The 27,874-nt window shown below is 42.7% G+C and overlaps 1 protein-coding gene and 1 long non-coding RNA gene across 2 annotated transcripts in view; both read left to right on the top strand.

Annotated features, from left to right (window-relative positions):
* The window catches only part of FMN1 (formin 1), a 154,791-nt gene that overhangs the window by 115,713 nt on the left and 11,204 nt on the right, over positions 1-27,874 (top strand). The window contains exons 13-15 of the mRNA XM_018554194.1: positions 20,341-20,433; positions 26,527-26,578; positions 27,615-27,764. Of these exons, the coding sequence (XP_018409696.1) occupies positions 20,341-20,433; positions 26,527-26,578; positions 27,615-27,764 (295 nt within the window). The remainder of the gene's footprint in view (positions 1-20,340; positions 20,434-26,526; positions 26,579-27,614; positions 27,765-27,874) is intronic.
* LOC108785166 lies at positions 145-17,966 on the top strand. Its single transcript, XR_001941116.1, has 3 exons — positions 145-496; positions 13,756-13,758; positions 17,954-17,966. It is a non-coding gene; the product is annotated as an uncharacterized LOC108785166 (long non-coding RNA).

Genomic DNA, 27,874 nt, shown 5'->3' with positions numbered 1-27,874 from the left:
TATCACTTTTGCCTTATGGCAAGGTGCTCCATCATGCTGGAAAAGGCATTGTTCATCACCAAACTGTTCTTGAATGGTTGAGAGAAGTTGCTCTTGGAGGGTGTTTTTGTACCATTCTTCATGGCAAAATTGTGAGTGAGCCCACTCCCTTGGCTGAGAAGCAACCCGACACATGAATGATCTCAGGATGCTTTACTGTTGGCATGACACAGGACTAATAGTAGCGCTTGCCTTTTCTTCTACAGACCAGGTATTTTCCCAAAACAATCGGAAAGGGAATTCATCAGAGAAAATGACTTTACCCCAGTCCTCAGCAGTCCAATCCCTGTACCTTTTGCAGAATATCAGTCTGTCCCTGATGTTTTTCCTGGAGACAAGTGGCTTCTTTGCTGCCCTTCTTGACACCAGGCCATACTCCAAAAGTCTTTGCCTCACTGTGCGTGCAGATGAACTCACATCTGCCTGCTGCCATTCCTGAGCAAGCGCTGCACTGGTGGTGCCCTGATTCTGCAGCTGTATCAACTTTAGGAGATGGTCCTGGGGCTTGCTGGACTTTCTAGGGCGCCCTGAAGTCGTCTTCACAACAATGGAACCTCTCTCCTTAAAGTTCTTGATGATCCGATAAATGGTTGATTTAGGTGCAATCTTAGTAGCAGCAATACCATTGCCAGTGCAAATCAGTGATAACTCCACGTGTTTCCATGCAGGTAACCATGGTTAACAGAGGAAGAGCAATGATTTCAAGCACCACCCTTCTTTTAAAGCTTCCAGTCCGTTATTCTAACTCAATCAGCATGACGGAGTGGTCTCCAGCCTTGTCCTTGTCAACACTGACACCTGTCAGCTGACATGATGTCAGCTGGTCCTTTTGTGGCAGGGCTGAAATGCAGTGGAAATGTTTTTTTTGGGGATGTTCATTTTCATGGCAAAGAGGGACTTTGCAATTATTTGCAATTGATCTGATCACTCTTCATAACATTCTGGGGCATATGCAAATTGCCATCATACAAACTGAAGCATTAGACTGTGTGGAAATTAATATTTGTGTCATTCTCAAAACTTTTGGCCAGGACCGTGAGTACACCTTTACTGTTTCCATAAGAATTAAGAGGATAAGTAGCAGTCAGATGCTGATAATCAAATGCCCTTTATTGTTCATCAGCAAGTGTGACCAGTTATAAAAGCTGAAGTTTTAGCAGTTTGCTGGTCTGGCGCATTCAGGTGTGTGAACACAATGCCAAGGAGGCAAGACCTCAGCAATAACTTTAGAGAAGCAATTGTTGCTGCCCTTCAATCTTGGCAGGGTTATAAGGCCATTTCCAAACAATTTAAGGTCCTTCATTCTACAGTGAGGAAAATTATTCATAAGTAGAAAACATTCAAGACCGTTGCCAGTCTTCCCAGGAGAGGACGTCCCAGCAAATTCATCCCAAAGTCAGACCATGCAATGCTCGGAGAAATTGCAAAAAACCCAAGCTTTATGTCTCGTACTCTACATGATGGTGATTATTTGGGCTTGTTTTTGCAGCCACAAGACCTGGGCACCTTGCAGTCATTCAGTCGATCATGAGCTGCTCTGTATACCAAAGTATTCTAGAGTCAAATGTGAGGCCATCTGACAGCTAAAGCTTGGTCGAAATTTGGTAATGCATTGAACTAGGATCCCAAGCACACCATCAAATCTACAATAGAATGGCTGAAAAAGAAGAGAATTAAGGTCTTGGTGACCCAGTCAAGTCCAGACCTCATCCGCACTGAACTGCTGTGGTGGGACTTTAAGAGAGCTATGCACAAACAAATACCTGCAAACCTCAGTGAACTGAAGTAACATCGTAGAGAAGAGTGGGCCCAATTCCTCCACAATGATGTGAGAGATTGATAATGTCCCACAGAAAATGATTACTTTTAAGTTATTGCTGCTAAAAGTGGTTCTTCAAGCTATTGAATAATGTGTACTTAGTTTTTTCACACATAACTTCCCCATTCTTTATTTTGGTTTTAAATTTATAAAATGAAATGTCCCAGTGTAATAAGTCATGTCATCTGTGGTTGTATTTACCTAAAGTTATAATTATATGGAGATTTTTGTTTGTGATTGCATTTTCGTCCGAAAATCTGGCAGTTGATGGGAAGGGCACAACCTCAATTACTGTACAACTGGCAGATTTTTGTCTTTCAAGCAGGTTAGAAAATGTTTGTCTAGTTGGACTAAAATCGATGGGTTAGTGGCGTTGTACAACAAAAATCTCAAGATGAAAACTGCACATGCTCAAATGAAAAACTGTTCTTTTGGATTGAAAATCAGCCAGTTAGTGGTGCTGAAGAGTGTTAATTGCAAACTACATTGGTCTTTGCATGATGGGCTAGTTGAACGAGGGTGAGATGTCTGTACAAAAACCTTTATTCTAAGACCTGTAAGGACCAGATGATTTTTTTTTTATTATGCCTTGATACGGAAAAAACGTAGAATTCCAAGAGGGTGTACTTTCTTTTTTTCACACAACAGTACATGGCTGTGTCGTCTTTGGGAATAGATACTAACTAGGGATGCACCGATACCGGTATTTTGGTACTGAGTACGAGTACTGATATTTTTTTCGGTACTTGCCGATACCAAATACCGAGCACCGGAAGTCCCATTCAGGAAGCCAGGCGGCGTGTAATGACTCACCACCTGGCTTCCCGATTTAACAAGGAAACCGTCCCATGCTTCTCGTCTCTGTGACGAGAGAGCATGGAGCCGGCTTGCTGGCCAATCGTGGAAGCCGTGCAATGACTCGGCGCCCTGCTTCCTGATTGGCCCGGGAGATGACAAGGGAGCCGGGCGCTGCGTCATTACACCTCACACGGCTTCCTGATTGGCTAGCTTCCCGACCAATCAGGAAGCCGGGAAGCGCGCCATTACACGCTGCCCGGCTTCCTGATTGGCCGGGAAGTCGGCTCCATGCTCCCTCGTCACAAGTGACGAGTGCCTGGCTTCCTGATTGGCCGGGCAGTCGGCTCCATGCTCCCTCGTCACAAGTGACGAGGGAGCATGGAGCCGGCTTCCCGGCCAATCAGGAAGCCGGGCAGCGTGTAATGGCGTGCTACCTGACTTCCTGATACAGGAAGTATCGGGCTAGGCATCAGAGCATTTGGGCGAGTACGAGTATCGGCACCGATACCAATACTAGTATCGGTGCATCCCTAATACTAACCATGGGTGGTGCTGGTCTCCTAGGAGAAAAGGAAACCGAGTTTGTCAGGAGTACTGTGGTCTATGTGAGAAGGGATAAATACCTGTCGCTATTACACTTACATTGCTTAGCATACATATACAAACAGGAAAACACATCTGATGTTTTTTACACTTATCCTGCCTGTTGCACAGTCCAGACAAATTGGACTTTGGTACGTCAAAATATTGGGGGGTAAACATCAGAACTGGAGCAGTTGGCAGCCAATCAGTGTCTAGTCTGTTTGATCAGTTAAGCTTTGAAAATAAAAGATTGAAGCTGATTGGCACAGTTTTGAGTGGGCTTGGTGGAACTGCATTCGGACCAAGCCCAGGCTCATCAGTATTGGCAAGCAGTGTGGCAGGGTGTGTAATGCACTGGCTGAACAGAATAAAATTTTGACTGTTAAAACAATTCACATGGTTGTATTTAGCTGTATGCCTGCAGTTCTGCTTTAACCATTTAGCTAGTGGCCCCTATATATAAACAGCCAGGAGGATGTACCTGTATGTCCTCCCCTGTTTACCTTTGTGCACATGCACAAGTTGTCAATAGTGCTCATCGGCTATAGATACAGAGCTGATCTGACCGGATCTGTGCCATGAAATCCCTGTGATTTGTTTTTTTACAGCAGTCACATGCGAATGTTTACATGGCAAAGCCCTCCTCTTCCTCTTACAACAGAGGTAGAGGAGAATATTGGAACTAATCATTCATTAGTTCCTGATGGAAACAAACTGCAGCATCAAAGAATAATGGTTGTAATTTGTAACCCTTTCACCTCCCCCTTTCTGTATTTCAGCTCCATTCTATCTCTGTTCTGACTTGTATGTTAACTCATTCACCTCCCTTATCCTGCACATCTGTACATTAACCCCTCATTGCCATCCTACCACTGTATGTAACATGTGCATTAAGCCCTTTACCATTTCCCTCTTCCGGGTATGACCTGTACGTTCATTGTATCTAGTGCACCAAAACAAAATTGCGTTAGAAAAAATAAGATCACCTTGGGGTGTCCAATTTCCCGAAAAGGGGTTCTTTTATTTGCTATCTTCTATAGCAGAAAATAAGGGAGACTTTATTTTTTCCAATTTTTTGGTTTTTTTCCCCCTCTTGTATAGTAAAAAAAGCAGTGGTTCAGAAATGCAACGAAGCGGTCTAACATTGTGGTCCTGCAGTGATCCGGCCCAAAGATAACCTATTTAAGGTTTTTTTTTATTGCTGCCTGTGTCCACATTGGTTATGTTTTCTCTCATGTCTACTGGGGAGACAGAATGGGAACCTGTCAAAAAAACTAATCATTTTCAGTCTAATAAAACAAGGCCAAAAGATTTTGTGTTATCTGGCTTTAAGCAAAAGAAAAAAAGTGATAACACATGAATGTCTAGACGCATGAGATCGCACTTGACATGTCTAATGGATGTCAGGAGAAAACTTAGAGGGTCTGACTCTTTCTAATACTACACTTGGAACCCCTTATAAATGACAAGTTTGTAGGGTATCCCTATGGCACTTGCAGTATTGTAACATTAAATGCTACAACAAGCTATATTACTCACTCTAGTGTATACCTACAGTAGTTTTACCACAATAACTATAAACTGTATGTACCAACTCTAACTTCTTATATTAGGTCACAGGTAGGATTTTCAAATTCCCGGTGGTGTTGCCTCTGATCACATGCAGCTCAAAATACCTTTTCCATACATATAATATGAATTAGGTGTGTTTAGTGTTCATAGTGGTTTACATGTACATTTAGAGTTTAATAGCCGTTAAAGGATAAATTTTTTTAACATCACAGCATACCTTGGGACAAGTATGCTTTTTGCATTTACATTCAAGACTGAGAAATTCCCCAAAAATTTCTGAACTAACCATTCAACCTTCTGATTTTATATAATTGTTTCCTGCAATTTTTGCCAGCACATATTGTGAAGTAGAAGTGCCAAAGCTGTTTATACAGTGCAGCAGTCTTCCTCCATGTAGGGGCATTTTCTACATTGGATTTTTTTCCAGTGTGTTGTGTAACCCTCTGAGGAGAGGAAACTTAAGGGCTCAACTGATATCTCAGAATTGGGAGGTTTGTTTGCATAACCTGGACCTCTTTGTCTTTTTATCGCCTTCTTGATGTTTCTTGACCCTTTTTCTGTAATGTTTCCCTAACATGATAGCTGCCTAACCCCCTCTCTCCAAAAAACCTAATGTTTGTGGCTGACATTTTTAGTTAGCGTTTGACACTTTGTTTATGAACATTGATTACTGCATGCTGCAACATCTAGTTTCAATGTGGTTGTAATTACCTCCACTTTAGTTTAATAAAATTGTATTGGTAGTAGAAAATAAAAAATACAGTACTAAGCTACTCAATAAAGTGAAGTATTTGTGCTAAACTCCTTATAACTGTTGAACAATGTTACATAAAATTACATAGTTACATAGTATTTGAGGTTGAATAACGACATAAGTCCAAGTCCAACCTGTTTGTGTGTGTGTGTGTTTAGATCCATGAGTGTTCTCATTCTTAAGAGTACCTGTACCCTTGTACATTTCGGTCTCTCAGGAAGTCGTCCAAAAGCTTCTTGAATGATTCCAGATTAATTGCGGAAATTACCGCTTGAGGCAGCGAGTTCCAGACCCTAACTGCGCGAACTGAGAAGAACCCCCTTCGCCCCTTGTGTTTGATTTTTTTTTTCTACCTGTTTTAGGTGGTGTCCTCTAGTCTTTGTTACAGAATTAATCTCAAAGAGTTTGTTGCTAATGTTCCTATGACTGTGGAACATTTTGTACATGAAAATCATGTCCCCCCTTAATCTCCTTACTTCCAACATGTTTAAATTTAGTAGCCGTGTCTCATAGCTCTGTTCCTCCATCCCCTTTATGAGTTTGGTCGCCCTCCGCTGGACTTTCTCCAGTTCAAGGACATCCTTTCTGTGGACCGGTGCCCAAAACTGCACCGCATACTTCAGGTGGGGCCGAACCATTGATGTGTAAAGTGGCAAAATTATAGACTTATCCCTGCAAAATATTGCCGCCTTGATGCAGGACACGATTCTACTAGCTTTGCTTACAGCAACTTGGCACTGTAATCTATCATTCAGTTTGTGGTCCACAATGACCCCCAAATCTTTCTCCATTACCGACTTCCCTAGCGGCATACCCATAGTTGTATAACCCATTTGCCTATTATTCCTCCCAAAGTGCATAACTTTGCATTTAACGACATTAAACCTCATCTGCCACATAGTTGCCCACTCCCCTATTTTATCCAGGTCATCCTGCAATGTTACACTATCTTGGTCTGTTTCTATTACCCTCCCAATTTTGGTATCGTCAGCAAACACTGAGATATCGCTGTGTACTCCGTCCCCGATGTCGTTAATAAACAGGTTGAAAAGCATGGGTCCCAGCACAGAACCCTGAGGCACACCGCTAATGACACTAGCCCAGTCTGAAAGGGCGCCATTTATTGATACTCTCTGTACCCGTTCCTTTAGCCAGTTCTCCATCCATGTACACACCACTTCACTAATGCCCATAGCTCTCAGCTTGTATAGTAGGCGTTTGTGTGGAACCGTATCAAAAGCCTTTGAGAAATCCAGATGTACCACATCCACATAAAATGTTGTTTTAAAAGTGCAATAGATATATGGGAATCAACACTGTTGAGAACCAGGCAGCAGAGGAAGAGAATAACTAATTTCAAATGTTTCATCGTGTCACCTAAAATAACTATATACTGTACCAAGAACTTTTGTGTGGTATGCAGGGGGTTGATTTACTAAAGAAGCAGCACATGTTCACTTTGCAAAGGGAATTTTCACTTAGGATAGTGAATATAGTGAAGGTGTGCTGACTTTAGTTATCAATCCTGTGCAAGCAAAAATCTTTATTTCATTTTTCCTTGTACATGATTTGGATATATTTTTGCAAAGTGAATGTTCACCTCATTCATTAGGCTAAGTGAAAATTTACTTTGCAAAGGAAACATGCTCTACTGCTTTAGTAAATTAACGCTAATAGGTTAATTTTATGGGTGATACACAGTAAGTGGGTAAACATGTGAAGTAAGTACATGAAAATACTTCGGCAAGGGTGTGCAATTTGTATGCAGTTCTGGGCTTCGGGGCAGGTGGTTTTCCTCATTTAGCCTTGCTGCAGGGAAGCAGGGGCAAATGTAGAGCAGGGAAGCTGCCACTTGTTTTACACAAGTGATCTAGGAAGCCGTATACCCCGCCCCCATTTGCACCCTGTGGTTTTCGGGGTGCCTCACTCTTCTTAGAGAAACGGGACCACAGCAAATGAGTTCGGGGTGGAGAACAGGGAGCAGACCGGAGAACGTCCATTCTCCAATCTGCTCTGTGTGAATAGTGAGACGGTTCACACATACTGACGTCCTGCACAGCCCTGCTTCAGGTTTATAGTGTAAGGTGTACAGGCATGGAACTTGATGATTATGCTTTAGTTGCTGTGCTTGCCAAAAAAAAAAAATCTTCATTTCACATAATTTATCAAATAGCATAATTAAACTCTACTTACCGTAACTTATATTGAGAAAGTGGCTTGTGTAACCTCACCTTCCATATATCGGGAGAGCCTGTGCTATCATAAATATCAGTACTTTATTTTTCTTTTAAATTTGTAGATTAGTGTTCCTGTTGCTTGCTGACTTTTCTGGGTCTTGGATAACACTTCGATCTGCTGGGATCTGTTGTAGTAGTATTGATCTACTGGGAACTGTTATCGTGGTATTAATCCTGCTGGGAACTTTTGTAGTAGTATTAGTCCGCTGGCCGTATTGTAGTATTAATCTGCTGGGAACTGTGGTAGTGGTTGCTGGGCACTGGTAGTATTAATCTGCTTCTACTGTTTATGTAAAATATCTATCGCTAATAACTGCTTGGCACCCAATCATCGGGCACTGTAGACATATACTGTGAATATTAGTAGGAAATGTGGTTATTGTTGGGCACTCTGTGTGATACTGCAGTCATTGCAAGTACAGTTTGTTGCTATAGAAAGATTAATTCAATTAAAAAATGTCTTGCATGAGTGGGAATGCAATCCGGTGCACGTCATGCTCAATGTTTACACTTCTCCCACATCCGTTTGGGGGCGAATACTTTTGCGCTAGATGTGAGCAAGTTGTTTGGAAGCCCAGATTCTGAATCTAAAGAAACAACTGGCAACACTGCAGAGCATAAACATGGGGAAGAGTTTGGATCTGACTCATCAGGTTCTGGTGTAGGGGAGGTATAAAGGAGGGGGGAATATGGAGGTACAGGATTCCGAGGTGGGTAGCTGGGTTATCATTAGAAGGCAAGGTAGAGGGAAGAGTGCAAGAGATACTATTCCTGAATTGATGCACCCCAATAAATATACCCGGTTGCATGATGTTGGGGATATTAGTTCAGGGTTGGAATTACTGCACCAGGAAGGCTAGAAAGAAGAAAATGATATTGGTGGTGGTGTGGGACTCTGTTTTCAGGACCGACAGGGTAATCTGTCAATGGGACCGTGAGCATCAAACAGTCTGCTGCTTTCCAAAATCTCATGTTTGGAACATTTTGGAATGGGTGGACAGGTTATTGGAAGGGGGCTTGGCATGACCCAGCTGTCATGGTACACATTGGTACTAATGACAAAATTAGAGGTGGATGGAGTGTCCTAAAAAATGATTTCAAAGACTTGGGTGCCAGGATAAAGAAAAGGATCTTCAATGTACTATTTTCTGAAATACTGCCGGTGCCACAAGCCACACCAGAGAGGCAGCGGGAGTTAAGAGAACGGAAGAAGTAGCTACAGAACTGGTGTAGGAAAGAGGGGGTTAGGTTCATGGAGAACTGAGCTGGCTTCTCAGTTGGTTACCAGCTCTACAGAAGGGATGGACTGCAACTAAACAGGGAAGGTGCAGCACTTTTGGAGGAGAAAGACTGGAGGAGCTTTTAAACTAGAATATTGGGGGTAACCAAAACTAAAAATGGATATAAAAAGTGGAGAGCAAAGAGCTACAAGTGCTAATTAGGATAGAGGGCTGCAATAAAAGGGAGGAAAGAGGACTCACTCCGGTCTATTGAGTTAGTAATGAACCAACCATACCAAGATCAGATAGAGGAATTAGTTGCCCTTCAGGAATGAGCAATCATAAAATTCAAAACGCTAGCACCAAACCAAAATGTATTTATACAAATGCCAGAAGTCTAGCAAACAAATTGGAGGAGCTTTAACTTATGCTACTCAAAGAGGACTTGGATATATTGGAAATAACAGAAACGTGACAGACATAGCGATTATGGATACATTGGGTAACAGTGATCACAGGATGATTAGTTTTTAATGTTGGGGACAGAAAAAAGATGTATGTTGATTTGACAAGAATGCTAAATTTCAAAAAGGCAAACTTTGATAAGCTGGGTCATCTAGTGTACAACACTAAATGGGACAACTTATTTTTAACAATAAACACTTATGAGCAGTGGAATTGTTTTAAGAATACATTGCATAATGTAATTAGCGAGTGCATACCATTGGGCAAATAAAGTCAAAGAACAAGAGCTAAATAAAACGGTAAAACAACATGAAAAGAGCAGGTAGCCTAAATAAAAGAGGAGCACGAGAGATTGATCACAAACGACAGAAGAAAGACTGAGGTATTAAATACATTTTTCTTCTCAGTATACACTTGAGAAAAAGGTGGGTTTAATGGATATAATAAGAATGTGAGTAGCTTAATGCGTAATATACCGCAGTGGTAACAAAGGCTAGGGAAACTTAATGTGAGTAAATCGTTAGGAACAGATAACCTGCACCCTAGGATACTTCGAGCTCAGCCAGGTTATAGCGGAACCATTATTCCTCATTTTCAAGGTCTCCATACTGACTGGAAGGGTATCAAGTGGTTGGTGTAAAGCAACGGTAGTACCAATATTCAAAAGAGGCTGAAGATGCCAACCAGGGAATTACAGACCAGTCAGTTTAACATCAATAGTATGCAAAATGTTTGAGGGATTGATAAAGGACTATTTAAAATAATTTTGTTTGTGGCAATGGTATAATAAGTGACAATTCGCATAAATTTTTGAAGGACCATTCTTGTCAGACGAACCTACTAACATTCTACGAAGAAGTGAGTAGAGATCTGGATGGAGGAATGCCAGTGGATGTGTTGTACCTGGATTTTGCAAAAGCATTTGAGACGGTACCACATAAACGCTTAATACACAAGCTTAAATCTATGGGCATAGATTAAATGCTGTGTTGATGTTTAGAGAACTGGCTACAGGCACGTGTCCAGAGAGTGTTAGTAAATGGTCGAGAGTGGCATGCCCCAGGGTTCTGTGCTAGGCCCAATACTGTTTAACCTGTATATAAATTATATTAGGGGAAGGGGTTAATGGCCATGTTTCTGTGTTTGCAGATGATACTAAAATTGGGAGTGTAATGGACATGAGTTTAGACATAACATTACAGAAGGACCTGGATAAAATAGGGGAGTGGAAAACTGTGGCAGATAGTTATAATGTGAAGTAATGCATTTTGGGGTTGAAAACAGACATGCAGAGCACACATTTATGGGAACCTACTAGGGAAGTCAGAAATGGAAAAATATTTGGGGATCATAGTTGACTGCAGATTAAATAATAGCATGCAATGCCAGGCTGCAACAAACAAAGCTAGCAGAGTACTGTTGTACATTAAAAAGGGAATGTACTCTAGAGACAAAGCAATACTTTAAACAAAGCCACTTTACAGAACACTGGTTTAGCCTCCTTGAGTATGCATTTCAATATTGGTCAACAATCCATAGAAAGGATGTCCTTGAGCTGGAGAGAGTGAAGAGAAGGGCAATGGAATTAAGGGGCTGGAGGACCAAAGCTATGAGACATGTTTGCTAAATTTAAACTTGTTCACTCTATAGGTGAGGCGCTTAAGACGGGACATGATTTTGACGTACAAAATGTTTCATGGTGATTGCAATATCAGCAATAAACTGTTTATTATAAACTCACTAAAGAAGACTAGAGGCCACCACCTACAGTTGGAAGAAAAAAAAAATTTGAGCACAAGGGGCTTAGGAGCTTCTTTTCAGTTAGTGGTAAAATTGTGGACCTTTCTTCCACCAGGAGTGGTATCAGCAAAGAGTATTGAATAATTCAAATATAATTTAGACTATGGACTTGTGTCTTTTTTCAACCTCAAATACTATGTAACTCTCCCTGCTGAGCCCTGCAGTTCCTCCCACTGCCTCCTACAAAAACAACCAACAAAAATGCTGTCACCAAATTTCTCCTGACCTTGGATACAGCAGTACAAGGTAACCTGGCCAGGCAGAAATCTGTTTGCCCATCAGGTTTGTGTGCTCTAAAGCCCCATTCACACATATATTTTAGGTGCAATTAGGGATTCCTGCATCAGCCATTTACACATTCAATTTAATGATCGAGTGAAAGCTGCTGCATTTGAACGCTGGCACACCGCATGTGATCGTATGTGATACAATTACATGTGCTTGGGAATCGCACTCTCCCTGAATGTATCAATCAAGCCTAGGTGTCTTAAGTGTTTTCCATGATGTAAGAGTGACCCCAGTAGCGGTGTCCATTATGTGGTTCAAGAGATACTTCCCTCTATGTGTTGTGCAATGGGAAGATAAATATTATACATTTATCTGGAGATGATGTAAAATGCTCTAAGTATAACTGAGTAATTTAAGCAAAGTGCTGGTATAAATCTGGTATGGTTGACCACAACAGTGTCAGATGAAATGGGTATCCTTAAAAACCTCAAAGGGACCTGGAGTGCTGTCCTGAGAAATGTCTAGCTACAGCTTTAGAGCTGTCCTGGTAGGTAATGGTTACATATAGTTACATAGTATTTGGGGTTGAATAAAGACATACGTCCATCAAGTCCAACCCATATAGGTCCACGCATCATCTCATTCTTAGGGATACTGGTATCCCTGGATATTATGGTCCCTCAAGAAATTGTCCAAACGTTTCTTGAACAAATCTACACTCTTGGCTGAAATCACTGCCGATGGCAGTGAGTTCCAGACCTTAACCGCTCTTACTGTAAAGAACCCTCTTCGCCCATTGTGCTGGAATTTTTTCTCCATCAACTTTAGGTGGTGGCCTCTAGTCTTTATAATGGAGTTAATCTCAAACAGTTTGTTGCCAATGTTGCTGTCACCATTGAACATCTTGTACATGTAAATCATTTCCCCCCTTAATCGCCTTAATTCCAGCGTAAACATGTTTAAGGTCAGAAGCCTTGTCTCATAGCTCTGGTCCTCCATTCCCCTAATTAGTTTTGTTGCCCTCCGCTGGACTCTCTCCAGTTCAAGGACATCCCTTCTCAGTACCGGCGACCAAAACTGGACCGCGTACTCCAGATGTGGCCGAACCAACGATCTATATAGAGGCACAATTATAGACTTGTCCCTGCAATACATCCCCTTCTTAATACAGGACAAGACCCTGCTAGCTTTGTTTACCGCAGCTTGGCACTGCAAGCTACCATTCAGTTTGTGGTCTACAATGACCCCCAAATCTTTTTCTATTTCTGACTTCCCTAGCGGCATACCCATGATTGTATAGCCTATTTGTTTATTTTTATGTCCAAAGTACATTACTTTGCATTTATCGACATTAAACCTCATCTGCCATAGTATTGCCCACTCCCCTATTTTATCCAGGTCCTCCTGCAATGTTATATTGTCACGATCCGTTTCTAGTACCTTCCCTATTTTTGTATCGTCTGCAAACACGGAAACATGGCTATTTATTCCTTCCCCGATGTCATTAATGAATAGGTTGAACAGTATCGGACCCAGCACAGATCCTTGAGGCACACCGCTCATTACACTAGCCTAGTTCGAAAAGGTGCCATTTACAGCACCTTTTCCCTTAAAGGTAGAAGAGAATCTGCATGTGTTAAATGAAGAGCCACAAGGTTACAATATAAAAAATGTGTTAGTCAACCTCCGCAAAGTCGCGGTTCAGAGTTTGCGCCTCAGTCGTTTGCGGCTTTAAATATCAATCGCGTGTAGCCATCTCAAGTGTTTCTTATTGTTGTTCTTAAAGCCCTAGGATGCCGCCCAAACGCCCTGCACCTTCTAAGGCTTCTGGCAATGAACCTAAGTGCCAGAAGAAGTTTAAGACACTCCAGGAGAAGGTTGAACTACTGGATTTGCTTCGGGTACTAAAAAGTTATGCCGCAGTAGCGCGCCATTATGGCATCAGTGAAAGCACTGTACACTACATAAAGAAGGACGAGGAAGCGATCAGGAGTACCGTATCAGTCAGTTTCTGTGATCGTGCCAAAAAGGTAACGACCGTAAGAAATAAGAATATTGTCAGGATGGAATCTGCCTTGGCATTGTGGATCACGACTTCAGGAAGAACAACATCCCCTTGGATGGTAACATAATTTGTGAGAAAGCACGGAAATTGTACGAGCACTTCGCTACAGGAGACGATGCAGAAGGTACCGAAGAACCGCAATGAACAAACAGCACCGAAGCCTGAAGATTTTCAAGGCAGTAAGGGAAGGTTCGATCGTTTTCAGAAACGATTCAATATTAAAAGTATTTATCTACATGGAGATACAGCATCTGCTGTCAAAGAAGCCGCGGAGAAGTACCCGAGACCTTCAGGCACATCATAGAGGAGAAGGGCTACAAGCCTGAACAAGTTTTCAACATGGATGAGACTGGCTTGTTCTGCTAGAAGATGCCGTCCAGAACTTGCATAATGAAGGACGAAGCCAAAGCTCCAGGGTTTAAGGCACAGAAGGACAGAGTGACGCTCATTATGTGTGGCAATGCTGCTGGTTACATGATGAAACCAGGCCTCATCTACAAAGCAGGGAACCCTTGGGACCTCAAAAACAAAACTAAAAACCTGCTGCCTGTCTATTGGATGCACAACCCTAAAGCCTGGATTACCAAAATCCTAACTTCGAACTGGTTTCACCAGTGCTTCATCCCTCAAGCCAAGAAATACCTCCACAACTTAGGCATGAACACAACTTTCCATCACAATGTTCCTCAAACCTATCAAGAAATGCCAGCACGAAACCCCACCAGAAGAAGACCCGTCAGAATATATGACTCCTCCTGAACTGTCTGAAGAAGAGGCGTCACCTGAGGAGCTGTAAATCCCCTGCTTTGCTGTGCAGTCATTATTTTCATTACATACCTCCATTGTACTGCACAGCTGATTCATCTTCTTCAATTAATATCATTCATTATTGGTGAGTAGCCGCACATTTTACTGTATTAAGCTGAATTTGAAATATTAAAGTGTTGTAGGGGCATATTTAGGGTTTAAACTATAAAAATAGGCATTTTTTTTACCACATTCAACATTTGCGGTTTTTAAAAATTTGCGGGTGCGCAAGGAACGTAACCCCTGCAAATTTCGTGGGTCGACTGTAATGCAAACTGCTATTGCTAAAGCAGTGGTGCAGAAAACTGGACCAGATGAGGTTGTGGAGTAGCTTGATGAGGATAATGCCCCAGGCTGTGATGTCCATTATAAGTGACACAACCTCCTAGGTCTTGGGAGATGCCTTTCAAAAAACACATCTTCTAAATCTCAATGCGCTTAATAACCGAAAACGTTCCCAAAAAGATCTTGACCCTTAGATTTGGGTTCCATTTTATGACAGACATGGTGAAAGAAAGTGTCAATTGTTAAATGTTCATCCACTATGTACTTCTGTGTCTCCTCTGGCAAATGGGCTGGTACTGTGGAGTAACAATGCTTGAAATATTGTGTTAAAAGTTGTACTCCACAAAGGTGGACAAGAAGGATGTTTGCTATTTATGTCTGAGGAGCTGTTAAAATAGTCTATACTAGTTTCTGGCAGAGTAATTGAAAATGTAACCTTTCTATAACGGAATTAAAGTAATTGTCGTTGTGGAGAAAACATTCTAGTGTGAGCTTTGTAAGTTTGTTCCAGACACTCAAAGTTCTGTCAACTCTGTCAATGTGGACTTGTGCTACTTCAAGACTCCTTAAAGGCCAGATTGCTGGAAGTGCTTAAAAGACGATGTCTGGGGTATGTGGAGTCTCCCCAGAGATACCAGGCCTTGTAAATGCCCTGATTGTAATATGGTTGGTTGGACCCTATGGCCCGGTTCACATCTGAGCGATTGTAGACATGCACAAACGCAAACTGCGCTTGCTGTGCCATACATTTCTAATGGCACCCCAATTGCGGCTAGCAATCCAAGTTTTGGGCCGCATTTCGGCAGGTGCAATCACCCAGAAACGTAGCCGCCATAAACGACCCGTTCATCGCACAAAAGGGTGCATAAACCTTTTTGCTGCGGTTGCCGCGCTAAAATGACCCCATTGAAATCAACGGGGACACATGGTCCCATGCCGCCCACATGTGAACCAGGCCTAAATAAAATAGTCAGACATCACTCTTGAAAATGCTTTCCTAAGATATCTTTGAAGTGTCTCCTAGTAATTTTATGCCGGATTGTCATCTGGCAATTGTAGAATGTACCTCTGGTTCCATACTGGGGAATTCCCCTTAAATGCCATTTGGACAGCTGTGCTAGCAGAGGTATCTCTGAACTGAAATATAATTGAGAACAATGTCCTCTTTTTGGGGGGGGTAAGGTATTCTGACCCCAGTGGTTTTTTTTTTTATTATCACCCATTAATGCAGTGGTTCTCAACCTGTGTAACCTCAGGACCCACATTTGTCCTTGGTCACTAAGTCGCGACCCAAGTCGCACTGCAATGGAATGCATGATATTAGGGTACTGAGCATTCCAGTGTGGGCATACGAACTGTGGGTGGGAGGTGCGTTGAGGTACCACTCAAATGAATGGCAACCCAGCACACCTCCCACACCAGAATGCACAGTAGGTGCGATTGCATGGTACAGTGCGTTAATCGCACAGTACTATGCGATTAACGCACTGTACTAGTGTGAATGGGACCCCAAAAACACTGACATATATACCACAGACACAATTTGCTGAACTGTGACAGAGCTCCATCCATATGTGCATTACTTGTACAGCTTCCTTGCGCACCCTGTAGAGGTGACGGGAGCCAGAATGTGATGTCACTCAGGACCAGGCACCTCTATGGGACACGTGAGGGAGCTGTAAGCAATGCACGTATGTATGGAGCTGCCTCGCGGCCATAGCCCCATCCCACGTCAAGCTGACACTTGGTGCTGGGCAGCATATTTTGAATGGCTGCTCGGTGTGAAAGCGGACAGTGCTGTGTTAGGGGGAGGCAGAGGAGCCTCTCACCTAGAAAAGTGGAAGGCATGTGGCGACCCACTGAACACGGGGTCGCGACCCACTTTTGGGTCATGACACACCAGTTGAGAACCAAGGCATTAACGCTTTCTTTAGTGCTTTGTAGTTGTGTTTTATTGCTCCATCACTCAGATAAAACAATACAATTCCTGCATGGCTGCTTTCCTTATAAAGTGGAATTGCTTCTCTTAGCCCCCCTCCCTCCTTTTTGTAGGGCATTATATTTACCTTTCCAGCAGCCCATGTGTTTAATTGCCACCTCTTCAAAACTTGGGCAGTCAAAAAGGTAAATATATAACTTGGTATTGTGTACAAGTGTAACTTTATTGACTTGTGAGCTTTGCAGTTCAGGAGTCAAATGAATGGGCTTCTTTAATGCGTGACATAATGAATGTCACATGTAGGGCTGCAACTAACGACTATCTTCATAATCTATTAGTTGGATGATTTTTTTTTTTCTTTCAATTAATCGGATAAAACTAAATATCAAATACAGACATGTACTTGTACTGCTATGGAAAGCCAGGCAATAGGTACCTGCCCTGAAACTAGCACCACTACAGGTAGCCAGACAATGGGTACCTGACTTGGAACCAGCAGAACTACGGAGAGCCAGGCAATGGGCACCTGACCTGAAAATAGCACCTCTACGGGGAGAGCTAGGCGATGGGCATCTGACCTGAAACTAGCAGCACTGTAGGAAGCCAGGCAGTGGACACCTGACCTGATACTACCACCACTACAGGGAGAGCCTGGCAATGGGCACCTGACCTAAACTAGCAGCACTATAGAGAGCCAGGCAATGGGCACCTGATCTAAAACTAGCAGCACTATAAGGAACCCGGCAATGAGCACCTGACCTGATACTACCACCACTACAGGGAGCCAGGCAATGGGTAGCTGACCTGAAACTAGTACCACTACAGGGAGCCAGGCAATTGGCAGCTGTTCCTAAACTAGCACCACTACAGGGAGGCAGGAAATGGGCACCTGACCTGATACTAGACCACCACAGGAGCCAGGCAATGGGCATCTGACATGATACTAGACCACTACAGGGAGCCAGACAATGGTAGCCTTCAGTGCTGTGACAAGTGACATTTATCCATGCATGCTTATGTACCTAAACAACGTAGAAGAATTCAAGGTGAAAGATGTCTGGTGCCAACATTGAGAGCCAGCTGTATCTACCACACCAACGTTCTCTATAATGTTTTATTTATTTTAAAAGCTAAACTGCTGAGTGAAGACCATTTTGTAGTGTTGAGTAATGTGAGTGTACAACAATCCAAGGTGGCCAATAGCAAACTTAAAAGCAGAGACATAGACAATAACAGGAGTGAACCGCTGCACAAAATGCCTTTAGGCGTCCTGCTGGGACTGAAGCAGAGGGGAAAGGGCTATATACTAAAACGGTTCTCACACCGCTGGGCACCAGCTACAGCTCCGATCCCCGCTGCGAGCCGATGTAACACCAGCTCCCAGTGGGGAGGAAGGAAACCCGGATCCCCTAATATCAATAGAGAATCGTTGACAGCGATTTCTCATTATCAATTTAATCGATTCGTTGATTCAGCCTTCGTTAAATGCACTGGAACAAATTGCCCTTGTGGTAAATGGGCTGAATACTGAATTTGTCTTTCTCGCTCAAACTCTATTTTCTTACAAAAGTCCTGCCAGATGTATTTGTACAAGCCTTTAGAATTGGAGACTTAAAAGCAATTTGGGAAGTAGCCTTTGTAATATTTTACTATATGAGCCAGAATCGAGTACCTCAGTAGTAAATTTGTAATTGGTTTCAACAGTGTAGCCAATAATGGAGCTTTTTGTGGTTGTGTTCCCGATCTCTTTTCATTCTTTCAACTCTTTATTTAAAGAGGTTTAAATAAAAGCAATGCCATACACAAATGACTGACATCAAAATATTTAGCAATATTTCCACAGTATAACAACTGAAGGTTTACAGAGCTGGGATAGTGAGAGGGGATAGTATGAGAGGCTGATGGATTTTTGAACAAATTATTTAATACAGAGTGAGCAGTGACATTTTCACTGCTGTTATCTGTCTCATCCAAAATATGACTCCAAGGTACCAATAACTCTTTAACATGTCTGAACGAAAGGTGAATAGTTTACAGAATTTTGATTTTTGCATGTGATTTTTATATTGGTAAAAAAATTTGAGAATGCCCAGCTAAGCCATAAAAGTTGCCTTCCATTGTAACTCGATTTTTATTTTTTTTGTGTGGTGTTAGTAATATATGTATAATGTTGGTCCTCCCTTCCAGTACTTGACTAAGGGGGGGGACCAACATTTAGGGGCAGCAGCTTTGTATTCACCTGGAAACCAGTAAACGGTGAAATACAAGGTGTGACAATTTAATTCCCGGACTGCCTGCAGCGTAGCGCTATTGTGGTGAATCACACAGCCATTCGCATTTGTGCACGTTCTGGCATGTTCTAACTTGCACTCGCCTTGGTTGCAGACCAGCTGACTCGGTCCCTACGGACTAGTAGAAGAAATAACACTTGTTTGGGGTTTTGTTGGCAGAAAATGAGTGGCAGGAATCTGGAGCAGCGGATTAACATCAAATTTTATGTGAGAATTGGCAAAAGTGCAAATGAAACTTTAGCTCTGTTACAACAGGATTATGGTAAATTTTCCATGAAGAATTCAAGTGTTCTTGAATGTCATAGGTGGTTTAAGGAGGGGCAGGAAGATGTCCAAGCAGACCAAAACTCTAGCCTGACAAGTGGATTCTCCCCTACGGCAATGCTCCTGCACATGATGCGTTAAGTGTTCGCGGGTTCCTGGCCCAGAAATCCATTCCAAAACGTGAACAACCACCTTGGCACCCTGTGACTTTTGGCTGTTTCTAAAATAAAAAAATGCCTTAGGCCCCATTCACACCTGACCGTTTTGTAGCGCGTCCTACGCTCGATGAACGCTCTACAAAACGGTCAAAAAAATAAATAGCATTGTAGTCAATGGTATCGTTCCCACCTGTCCGTATTTCTGCCCGTCCCGAACGCACTACAAAACGGCCCACGCATGAAAAGGTCCCGGAGCGTTTCTGCTGCGTATTGGTCCGTTTTGTAGGGCGTTTTCCATTTGTATACTGCCAAGTAGCCTTTGGAATCGCGCGACGGTCGCGTGACTTTTTTACCGCGAATCGCGGTAAAAAAAACGCGTGACGGTCGCGCGACAGACGCGCATATTACAATACGCATAGGTGTGACTGGGGCCTTAAAGGGACAAAGATTTTGATAACATTCTGGGCATCCAGCTCACCGGGACAAAGATACTACGTAGCGTTCTGGAAAACAAATTTCCGGCAATGGCACAGTCGTCTAGAAAAGCGCGTTTCTTCACAAGAAAGACTAATATGAAGGTGACAACAGGCACTTGTGTATAGGTAACCAAACATATTTTTTACATTTGTTTTTTACAGTCCATTTCGGGAATTCAATTGTCACACCTTGTATATTACGTTTAAAAAGGGCCCTTGGTCAGATGTTAATTTATTGTAGGTTTTGATACAAGATGTGTCAGTATTTTTGGACAAGAGAATCTTTTTCTTTATGTTGGGTGGGATGTGGTGCTACAGGCTATGGGAAAGAGATTGAGAGGGTAATATTAAATGGTGTTCAGTTAGTTTTAATAAAATGTTGCCAGCATAGAGTGTTGCAGTTGATTTCATCTGTAGTTTGATGATGTTTGAGTGGTATAGAAAAACATGGCATATCTGTTACTTAAAACTGCTACAGCTGGAATAATAGGGCCTCTCATTTTTCTGTAACAAAGATCAATACTGCTTGTTTTTTCCACAGTGTGTGAGGAAAATGCAAAAGCTGTGATGAAAGATTCTCCAGAAGACCATCTCCAGCCTTTCAAAGACCGAATTACTGAGTTTATCCAAAAAGGTGAGTGTGACATCAAAAACCCTATACAGTCCTAGCCATCGATTTTATACTTGGATTATTTACTCCCAAAAGGATAAGCGTAATTTGCAAATCTTGCTAAAAATGGAGAGCAGGGTCATTGTTTAATATAGCGCCAACAGTTTACGCAGCGCTTTACAATATAAGGAAGACATTACAATCACAAGACAAGATGGAAAGAGGCCCCTGCCCGTGATGGCTTACAATCTAAAAAGGGAGGGGGAAGTGATACATGAGGAGGTAGCTGTGTGGGGATGAATTGTTTGAGAATGTGATGGTTGAGCGGTTAGGTTGAGGTGGGATAGGCTCCCCTGAAGAGATGAGTCTTTAGAGCAGTGGTTCTCAACCTGTGTAACCTAAGGACCCACATTTGTCCTCTGTCATTAAATCGCAACCCAAGTTGCACTGCAATAGAACGCACAGCATTGTGGTACCGCGCGTTCCGGTACGGGCGATTGAACTGTGGGTAGGAGGTGCGTTTGGGGTACCATTCAAATGAATGGCAATGCAAAGCACCTCCCGTACCAGAACGCATAGTAGGTGCGAATATCCGCTCGGTGCGTTAATGACACAGGAATGTTCGATTATCACACTGTACTAGTGTGAAGAGTCCCTCAAAAACACTGACACACACACACTTTCGAACACTTATACACACCCCATAAAAAATGTGTTTTCTTTTTTTTAAGATCCACCCAGTCTCTCTACCTTACAAGAACTGGAGTGGATCCCCAGCCTGGAGTCCAGTGTGGGCTGCTGTGCTGTGACAGAGCTCCGTCCATATGTGCATTGCTTGTACAACTCCCTTGCACACCCTGTAGAGGTGCCAGGAGCAAGAATGGGACGTCACTCCGGTCCAGGCACCTCTACAGGGCACGTGAGGGAGCTGTAAGCAATGCACATATGGATGGAGTTCCCTTGCGGTCATAGCTCCAGCCCACCCCACCTGAGCTGACACTCGGCGCCGGGCAGCAAATTTTGAGTGGCTGCTTGGCACGAGAACTGACAGTGTAGCGCTAGGGGGAGGCTAAGAAGCCTCTCGCCTAGAAAAGTGAAAGGCACGTGGCGACCCACTGAACATGGGGTCGCGACCCACTTTTGGGTCATGACGCACCAGTTGAGAACTAAGGCTTTAGGGAATGCCGAAAGGCAGTCAAGGTGGGCGACAGACAGACAGGTTGGGGTAAAGAGTTCCAGAGGATGGGAGAGACTCTAGTGAAGTACTGGAAGCGAGCATGGGAGGAGTTGACAAGGGAGCTAGAAAGCAGGAGGTCTTGGGGATGAGCAGAGCCGACAGGGTGATACTTTGAGACCAGGTTTGAGATATAGCCGGGGGCGGAGTTGTGGATGGCTTTGTAAGCGATTGGTAATATTTTTAATTTGATCCTTTGGGCGAGTGGAAGCCAGTGCAGGGATTGACAGAGGGGAGTTACAGACACTGAACGGTTGGTTAGGTGAATGAGTCTGGCACTGCATTCATGATAGACTGAAGGGGGGGATAGCCTGTGTATTGGAAGGCCAATGCAATAGTCAAGACGAGAGATAACAAGGGAGTGAATGAGTCATTTACAAAGGTGAAGGCGGAAGGATAGGGATTGGATGAGGGGAAGAAAGGTGAAGTCCGAGTCAAGGATGACACCTAGGACCTTGGCATGGGGGAGGGGTAGATAGTTAACAATCTCAAGGGAAAAGGAAGGTGCACGGGCAGGAGGAAATATCAAGAGCAGGAGGAAATATCAAGAGCTCAGTTTTTGAAAGATTGAGTTTTAAGAAGTGTTGCGACATCCAGGCGGATATGTCAGTTAGCAGATTAGTGACACGCGAGGACACAGATGGGGTGAGTTGTGGAGTAGAAAGATATATTTGAGTGTCATCAGCATAGAGATGGTATTGGAAGCCATGTGAGGTTATTTAACTGACCAAGGGAGGAGGTGTAGATAGAGAAGAGAAGGGGTCCAAGGACAGAGCCTTGGGGGACCCCTACAGAAAGAGGAAGAGGAGGGGAGAAGTTAGATTTGTAGGTGACGCTGAAGGAGCACGTAGGTAGGAAGAGAACCACGAGAGAGCAGAGTCTTGTAGCCCAAGTGACTGGCATTTTTTGAGGAGGAGCAGGTAGTCAACAGTGTCAAAAGCAGCAGAAAGGTCTAATAGCAAGGAGTAGTGGCCATTGTTTTTAGCTGTTAGTAAGTCATTAGTGAGTTTTAGGAGAGCGGTTTCAGCAGAGTGTAAGGGCGAAAGACAGATTGTAAGGGGTCGAGAAGGTTGTTTTCAGCGAGGTGGCGAATTAGGCGGCTGTAGATGAGGCGTTCTAGGAGTTTGGAGGTGAATGGGAGTAAGGATATTGGTCTGAGATTATTGAGGTCGGTGGGGTCCATTGAGGGTTTTTTGGGTATTGGGGTGACCAGGGCATGCTTCAGAGGGGGGGGAAAGATTCCAGTAGAGAGTGAGAGATTGAAAATGTAAACAAGAAAGTCTAGGATAGAGCCAAAGAGTGACCGAAGTAGAGGTGAGGGAACAGGGTCCAGGGGGCAAGTGGTGAGGTGGGTGTCAGAGAGAAGCTTTGTAACCTCCTCTGTGGTGACGGGGCCAAAAGAGGAGAGTAACAAGTGTGATGGGGGGTCTGGTACATGAATAGGGGAAGGTGACTGCACAGTGGTGACCTGATCCCGAATTGTATCTATTTTGTTTTTTAAATGAATGGCAATGTCCTGGGCAGTGAGTGAGTTAGTGGGTGGGTGGTGGCGGTGGAGGACATAGTAGAGAGTTAAAAGTAGAAAAGAGTTGGCGAGGTCTGGATGAAGGTGTTAGAGTGATAAAATAAGTCTGTTTGGCAGCACGGAGGAAGGAATTATATTTTAGGAGGGCCGCTTTGTACAGGGTGAAGTCTTGCAGAGATCTTGTTTTTTGCCACAGTCGTTCAAGAGTGCGTCTATGTCTCTTGAGATTTCTGGTTTCGTTTGTTTGCCACGGTTGTAGTGGTCGTGGTCTAAGCCTGCGAGTAGTGAGGGGAGCCAATGTGTCTAGAGAGGATGAAAGTGAGCTGATGTAGACAGAAATAGCCAGGTCAGGGCAGGACAGGGGTGCAATTTTGTTATAGAGGTAGTCAGTAGCTGAGTAGAGAAGAGAAGGGTCGAGGTGGCGAAGGTTTCTCTTGGTGACAGTGTGCCGTGTAGTTGGATTCAGTGTTGGGGACAGGGTGAGGGTGAAACTGAGAAGGTTGTGGTCTGAGAGAGGGAAATGGGTGTTGGCGAGGTTGCAAGAAGTGCATAGGCGAGAGAAAACAAGATCTAGTATGTTACCATCAGAGTGAGTAGGAGACTGTGTCCATTGTGTTAGTTCAAAAGAAATGGTTAGGTTAAGAAATTGAGCCTGAAGCCAGGGTGTTAATGTTAGTAGCAATGTTAAAGTCACCAAGAATGATAGCTGGTATTTCTGAGGAGAGAAAGTAGGGTAGCCAGGCAGAGACCAATGCATATTTGTTCAGAACATCAGAGAGAAGGGGTAGAACTTTTGTAGGATCTGTATTTTTTGGGAGGAACTGGGGAGGACGAGTTGAATTCTACTTTAATCCCACAGGAGAAGTTATTTGCTCTATTTTTCCTGGTAGGTTCTGCTTACACTAGTAAATGCCACTCTGCATTCAAGCTACTACAGCCTCATAAGTCATCTTGTTTCTGCTCTTAGACTGTTTTATTAAAATCATATTGTTACAACATGTTCTGGCGGCAATGCAACTTATGTATAAATAGCATTTGAAGTGAGTTCTGTGAATAAGATTTCCTTGGGCAGATTGCATGCAGGTGGAAAAGACTATTATCTATACAGTTGTGAAACATGCAGATCATCCTCAGACACCTTGTATGATTGTGCTGCAAGAGAAAGTGGTCTATTAATGTCCTACTGTTGAAATCTATAAAAAGTAGAAAGGAATCTGCTATATTTTTAAATAAGGCTGGTACAGACTTTCTGCTCAGAAAAACATAGAGCCAGCATACTTGGCTTTTAATTAGATGGCTAGGTGTGACTAAAGGCATACTCCCATTCAATCAAAGGGAGCTAGGAAGTAAGAATTGACCACTACTTTTTGATTGTAACTGGATGTCAGGATAATCCTTTCCCATGTGCTTCTACTGTGTAGAACTCCAGGCTTCTTTATACAAGAATTTGGAGTGTAACAAGATAAAGACATTTTAATATAAATTTAATTTACAATGTATATCTGTTGGACCCAGGCTTTTTGCACATCTACTAATTTTATGTTTAACAAAATAGTTCAGTACATAATGTGACTGTGTGTATTGGCAGTCCTATATATATATCATTGTGTAAATAATATTTGTGTGTGTATAATGTATAGGCCAGGTGCATTGCCAAGACATTGCCTAATCAGGGCACAGAGAACTGTGAGAGCCATGATTGGGCAAAGTCATGACTCTCCCCAATCATGGCTCACCTGTTACAACGGTAAACAGTTGGGCGGAGCTAGCTGTCACTGTTAACTCCGCCCAATTGTTTAAGTTGCCCGCCTCTGTAAAAATTACATTCTTTGGCTGGTGTTTGTGGCTGTGGCAGCGGCAAGACGACGGTTGTCTTTTTTAAAATTATTATTTCTATTTATTGTTTTATTTTTTTATGTCACGGACAACGCTGGGCGTCGTGATTGACCCTGGATTACGTCGATGGATCAATTTTTTAGTTTTTTTTTTATGATAAAAGACTTGTCAAAAATCCTTTGTTGTGTTTTTTTGTTTTTTTCCAAATAAAGGATTTTTGATTAAAGTCTGGACTTTTTATTTAATGAATGGGTAGGGTACCCCTTATTTATTCACAAGGGGGGGGCACCCTGATGTGAATAAGCTCTTGCTCGGATCAAGGGTCTGGTATGGAATTTTAGGGGGGACCCCACATTTTTGGGGGGTGGGGTTCCTCAAAATTCCTACCAGACCTTAAGGGTCTGGTATGACTTTTGAGGGGAACCCCACACTTTTTTTTTTTATGCGGTCCCTTCTAACATTCCTACCAGACCTAAAGGGTCTGGTATTTGGGAGGGGAAACTGCATGCTTTAAAAAAAATAGCAATGTCAGTTTTGCTGTAGCAGGTTCTATGTGTTGTACAGATGTGCCACTTTACAGGCAGGTTAAGGGGGACCCCCCAGGCACGATAGTTTAAAGGACATTTTTATTGTTACCCTTTAAGTATTTTCTAAACTGTTTTTTTCTTCTCTTATTTATTCCTGTCCCCTAGGGCAGTACCCGGATCTCCATACACTTGTTTTGGCCAATAAATTGCATACAAGCCCTCTTAAAGGGGACAATTGTCTTTGAAAGTTCTACCCTCATAGACTTGCATTGAGTTCAAGTTCAAATTAAAACTTTTTGGATGTTCTAAAGTTTGAATTCGAACCGAACTCGGACCTATTTGGCCCATCACTAATGATAATTGGCTGTACAAGCAATGGGGAAAGCCAATAAACTATTTACACACAAAAAATGTTGTACTATCATTTCAGCTTACTTGGGTTAGACCAGAAATGTAAGAGTTGATATCTCCGGGTAATGGCCATTGAACGGATTATTTGAGTGTTATTTGTAATACTATTAAAATGCATTTGCACTCCGAAATGAAACTGTGAAGTGCCTATTTTCTTATGTTATTAATAAAGGACTCTATCAAAACTCAACCAACCTCATGTTTGCAGGCTCTGCTCCCAACCACTGCATACAGAAGGGGCAGTACGTACAGATGCACGCTTGCTCCATTGCTGTCCAGTGGTGTAAGTGCAATGGAGGGCAAGGTAAAGGATAGGGCATGATGATGGGTTTAAAAAAAACTATAGACATATGTCCGGTTTAGAGAAGGCAAGTCTTCTAGAAGAGATCACCATTCCATCTTTATCTTGCCACATTGGTAAACCACTCGAAACTGTTTTCTCTTTATACTTATGAGTAAGGGAGAAAAATGACAGCTGGTTTAGGTGCTGAAACAATGTTTTCAAGAATGCTACTTGTTTTTGGTTAAATATTTCCTTTATATGTCAAAGCTTTTATATTTGTACTTTTTTGTTTTTGTTTCAGCCAAAGAAGAACATAAAATAGAAGACAATAAGCTAAGCAAAGCAAAAAGCAGGTACTAAGTCAGTTTCTCTTAAACATTATTTCATCCTATTATCTTTGCTAGAAGAGTCCATACACCTATAGGCTATGTTAGGAAGCCAGCATTGACCTTGAAAGATTAGTAGTAATGGATACTAATTAAATGAGTCTTCCTCATATGCATTTAGGATAATCAGACGTGGTAAGTGAAAGGTTTTTCTGCCTGGAGTTCAGCTTTAATATTGATTACCTGTGCAAATAAAAGGGTTCATTTTTGTTAGTAATGTCTAATCTTTTTCAGGCTAATGCTAATAATTTTGGTAGCTAAAAAATGCAAATTTCTCTCCCGTTCATTGAAGGACACAGGGAACAGATCGGAGATCATGTACTGTAGGTCCTTCAATGAACGGGAGAGAAAATAGGATTTTGGTACTCACCGTAAAATCCTTTTCTCTCCGTTCATTGAAGGACACAGGGCCCGCCCCTCTATGTGGGTGTGTACTCCTTTACTGCTTGTTACTAAACTGGAGACTTGTCAGCAGGTGGGGGGTTTGGCCACCGGCAGGGGCCGCCCCTAGGCTGTAATTGGTCTTTAGTTTTTTTGTGCCTAGCATCCTTCTCCTGCAGGTGGCGATATTACCCTACAGTACATGATCTCCGATCTGTTCCCTGTGTCCATCAATGAACGGAGAGAAAAGGATTTTACGGTGAGTACCAAAATCCTATTTTTCAGTTTCTCTTCCTGTACATTAAGATCTTTGTCATATTGGTTGTGAAATTTGCCATTTTGTTACAATTGGCATTAATCATTGAGTAGAAATATTATGTAAATATTTATAATATACTAAAAGAGCAGTTACAAGTTCTTGATGATCATGACATCCTCTGTGATGCTAATCATGTTAACCAGTATAAAGAGACTGTCGGGTTGTGGAGGTTTTTTATTAACGTGTCCTACGGTGAGTCACAAATAGCTCATATTTTTCGAGGGTTAAGATGATGAGGTGGAGGGGAACATATCCTCTGCCCAGGGGATCTTGTTTGCTGACAACTTCTCTTCCCGCTCACAGCTTTGAAGAAACTGTAGGATACTTTGGAGCGAAGCCAAAATCTGGTGAGAAGGATATCAGCCCCAATTCCTTCTTCGTGGTGTGGTATGAATTCTGCAGCGACTTCAAGGGCACGTGGAAACGAGAAAGCAAAGCCCTCTCCATAGAAAGGTACGTTTCCAATCAAGGCCTTTCCTTGCATTACACAGCATCTGGTCCGCCCAAATTACACTCACTCATTCTGCAGGCGCCTTTGTTTTCTTTTTGGATCAAATGGACAT

This window comes from Nanorana parkeri, unplaced genomic scaffold, assembly GCF_000935625.1.
Source record: "Nanorana parkeri isolate BGI_ZX_2015 unplaced genomic scaffold, ASM93562v1 scaffold146, whole genome shotgun sequence".
Lineage (NCBI taxonomy): Eukaryota > Metazoa > Chordata > Amphibia > Anura > Dicroglossidae > Nanorana > Nanorana parkeri.
This window is presented reverse-complemented; position numbering and strand designations above follow the sequence as displayed.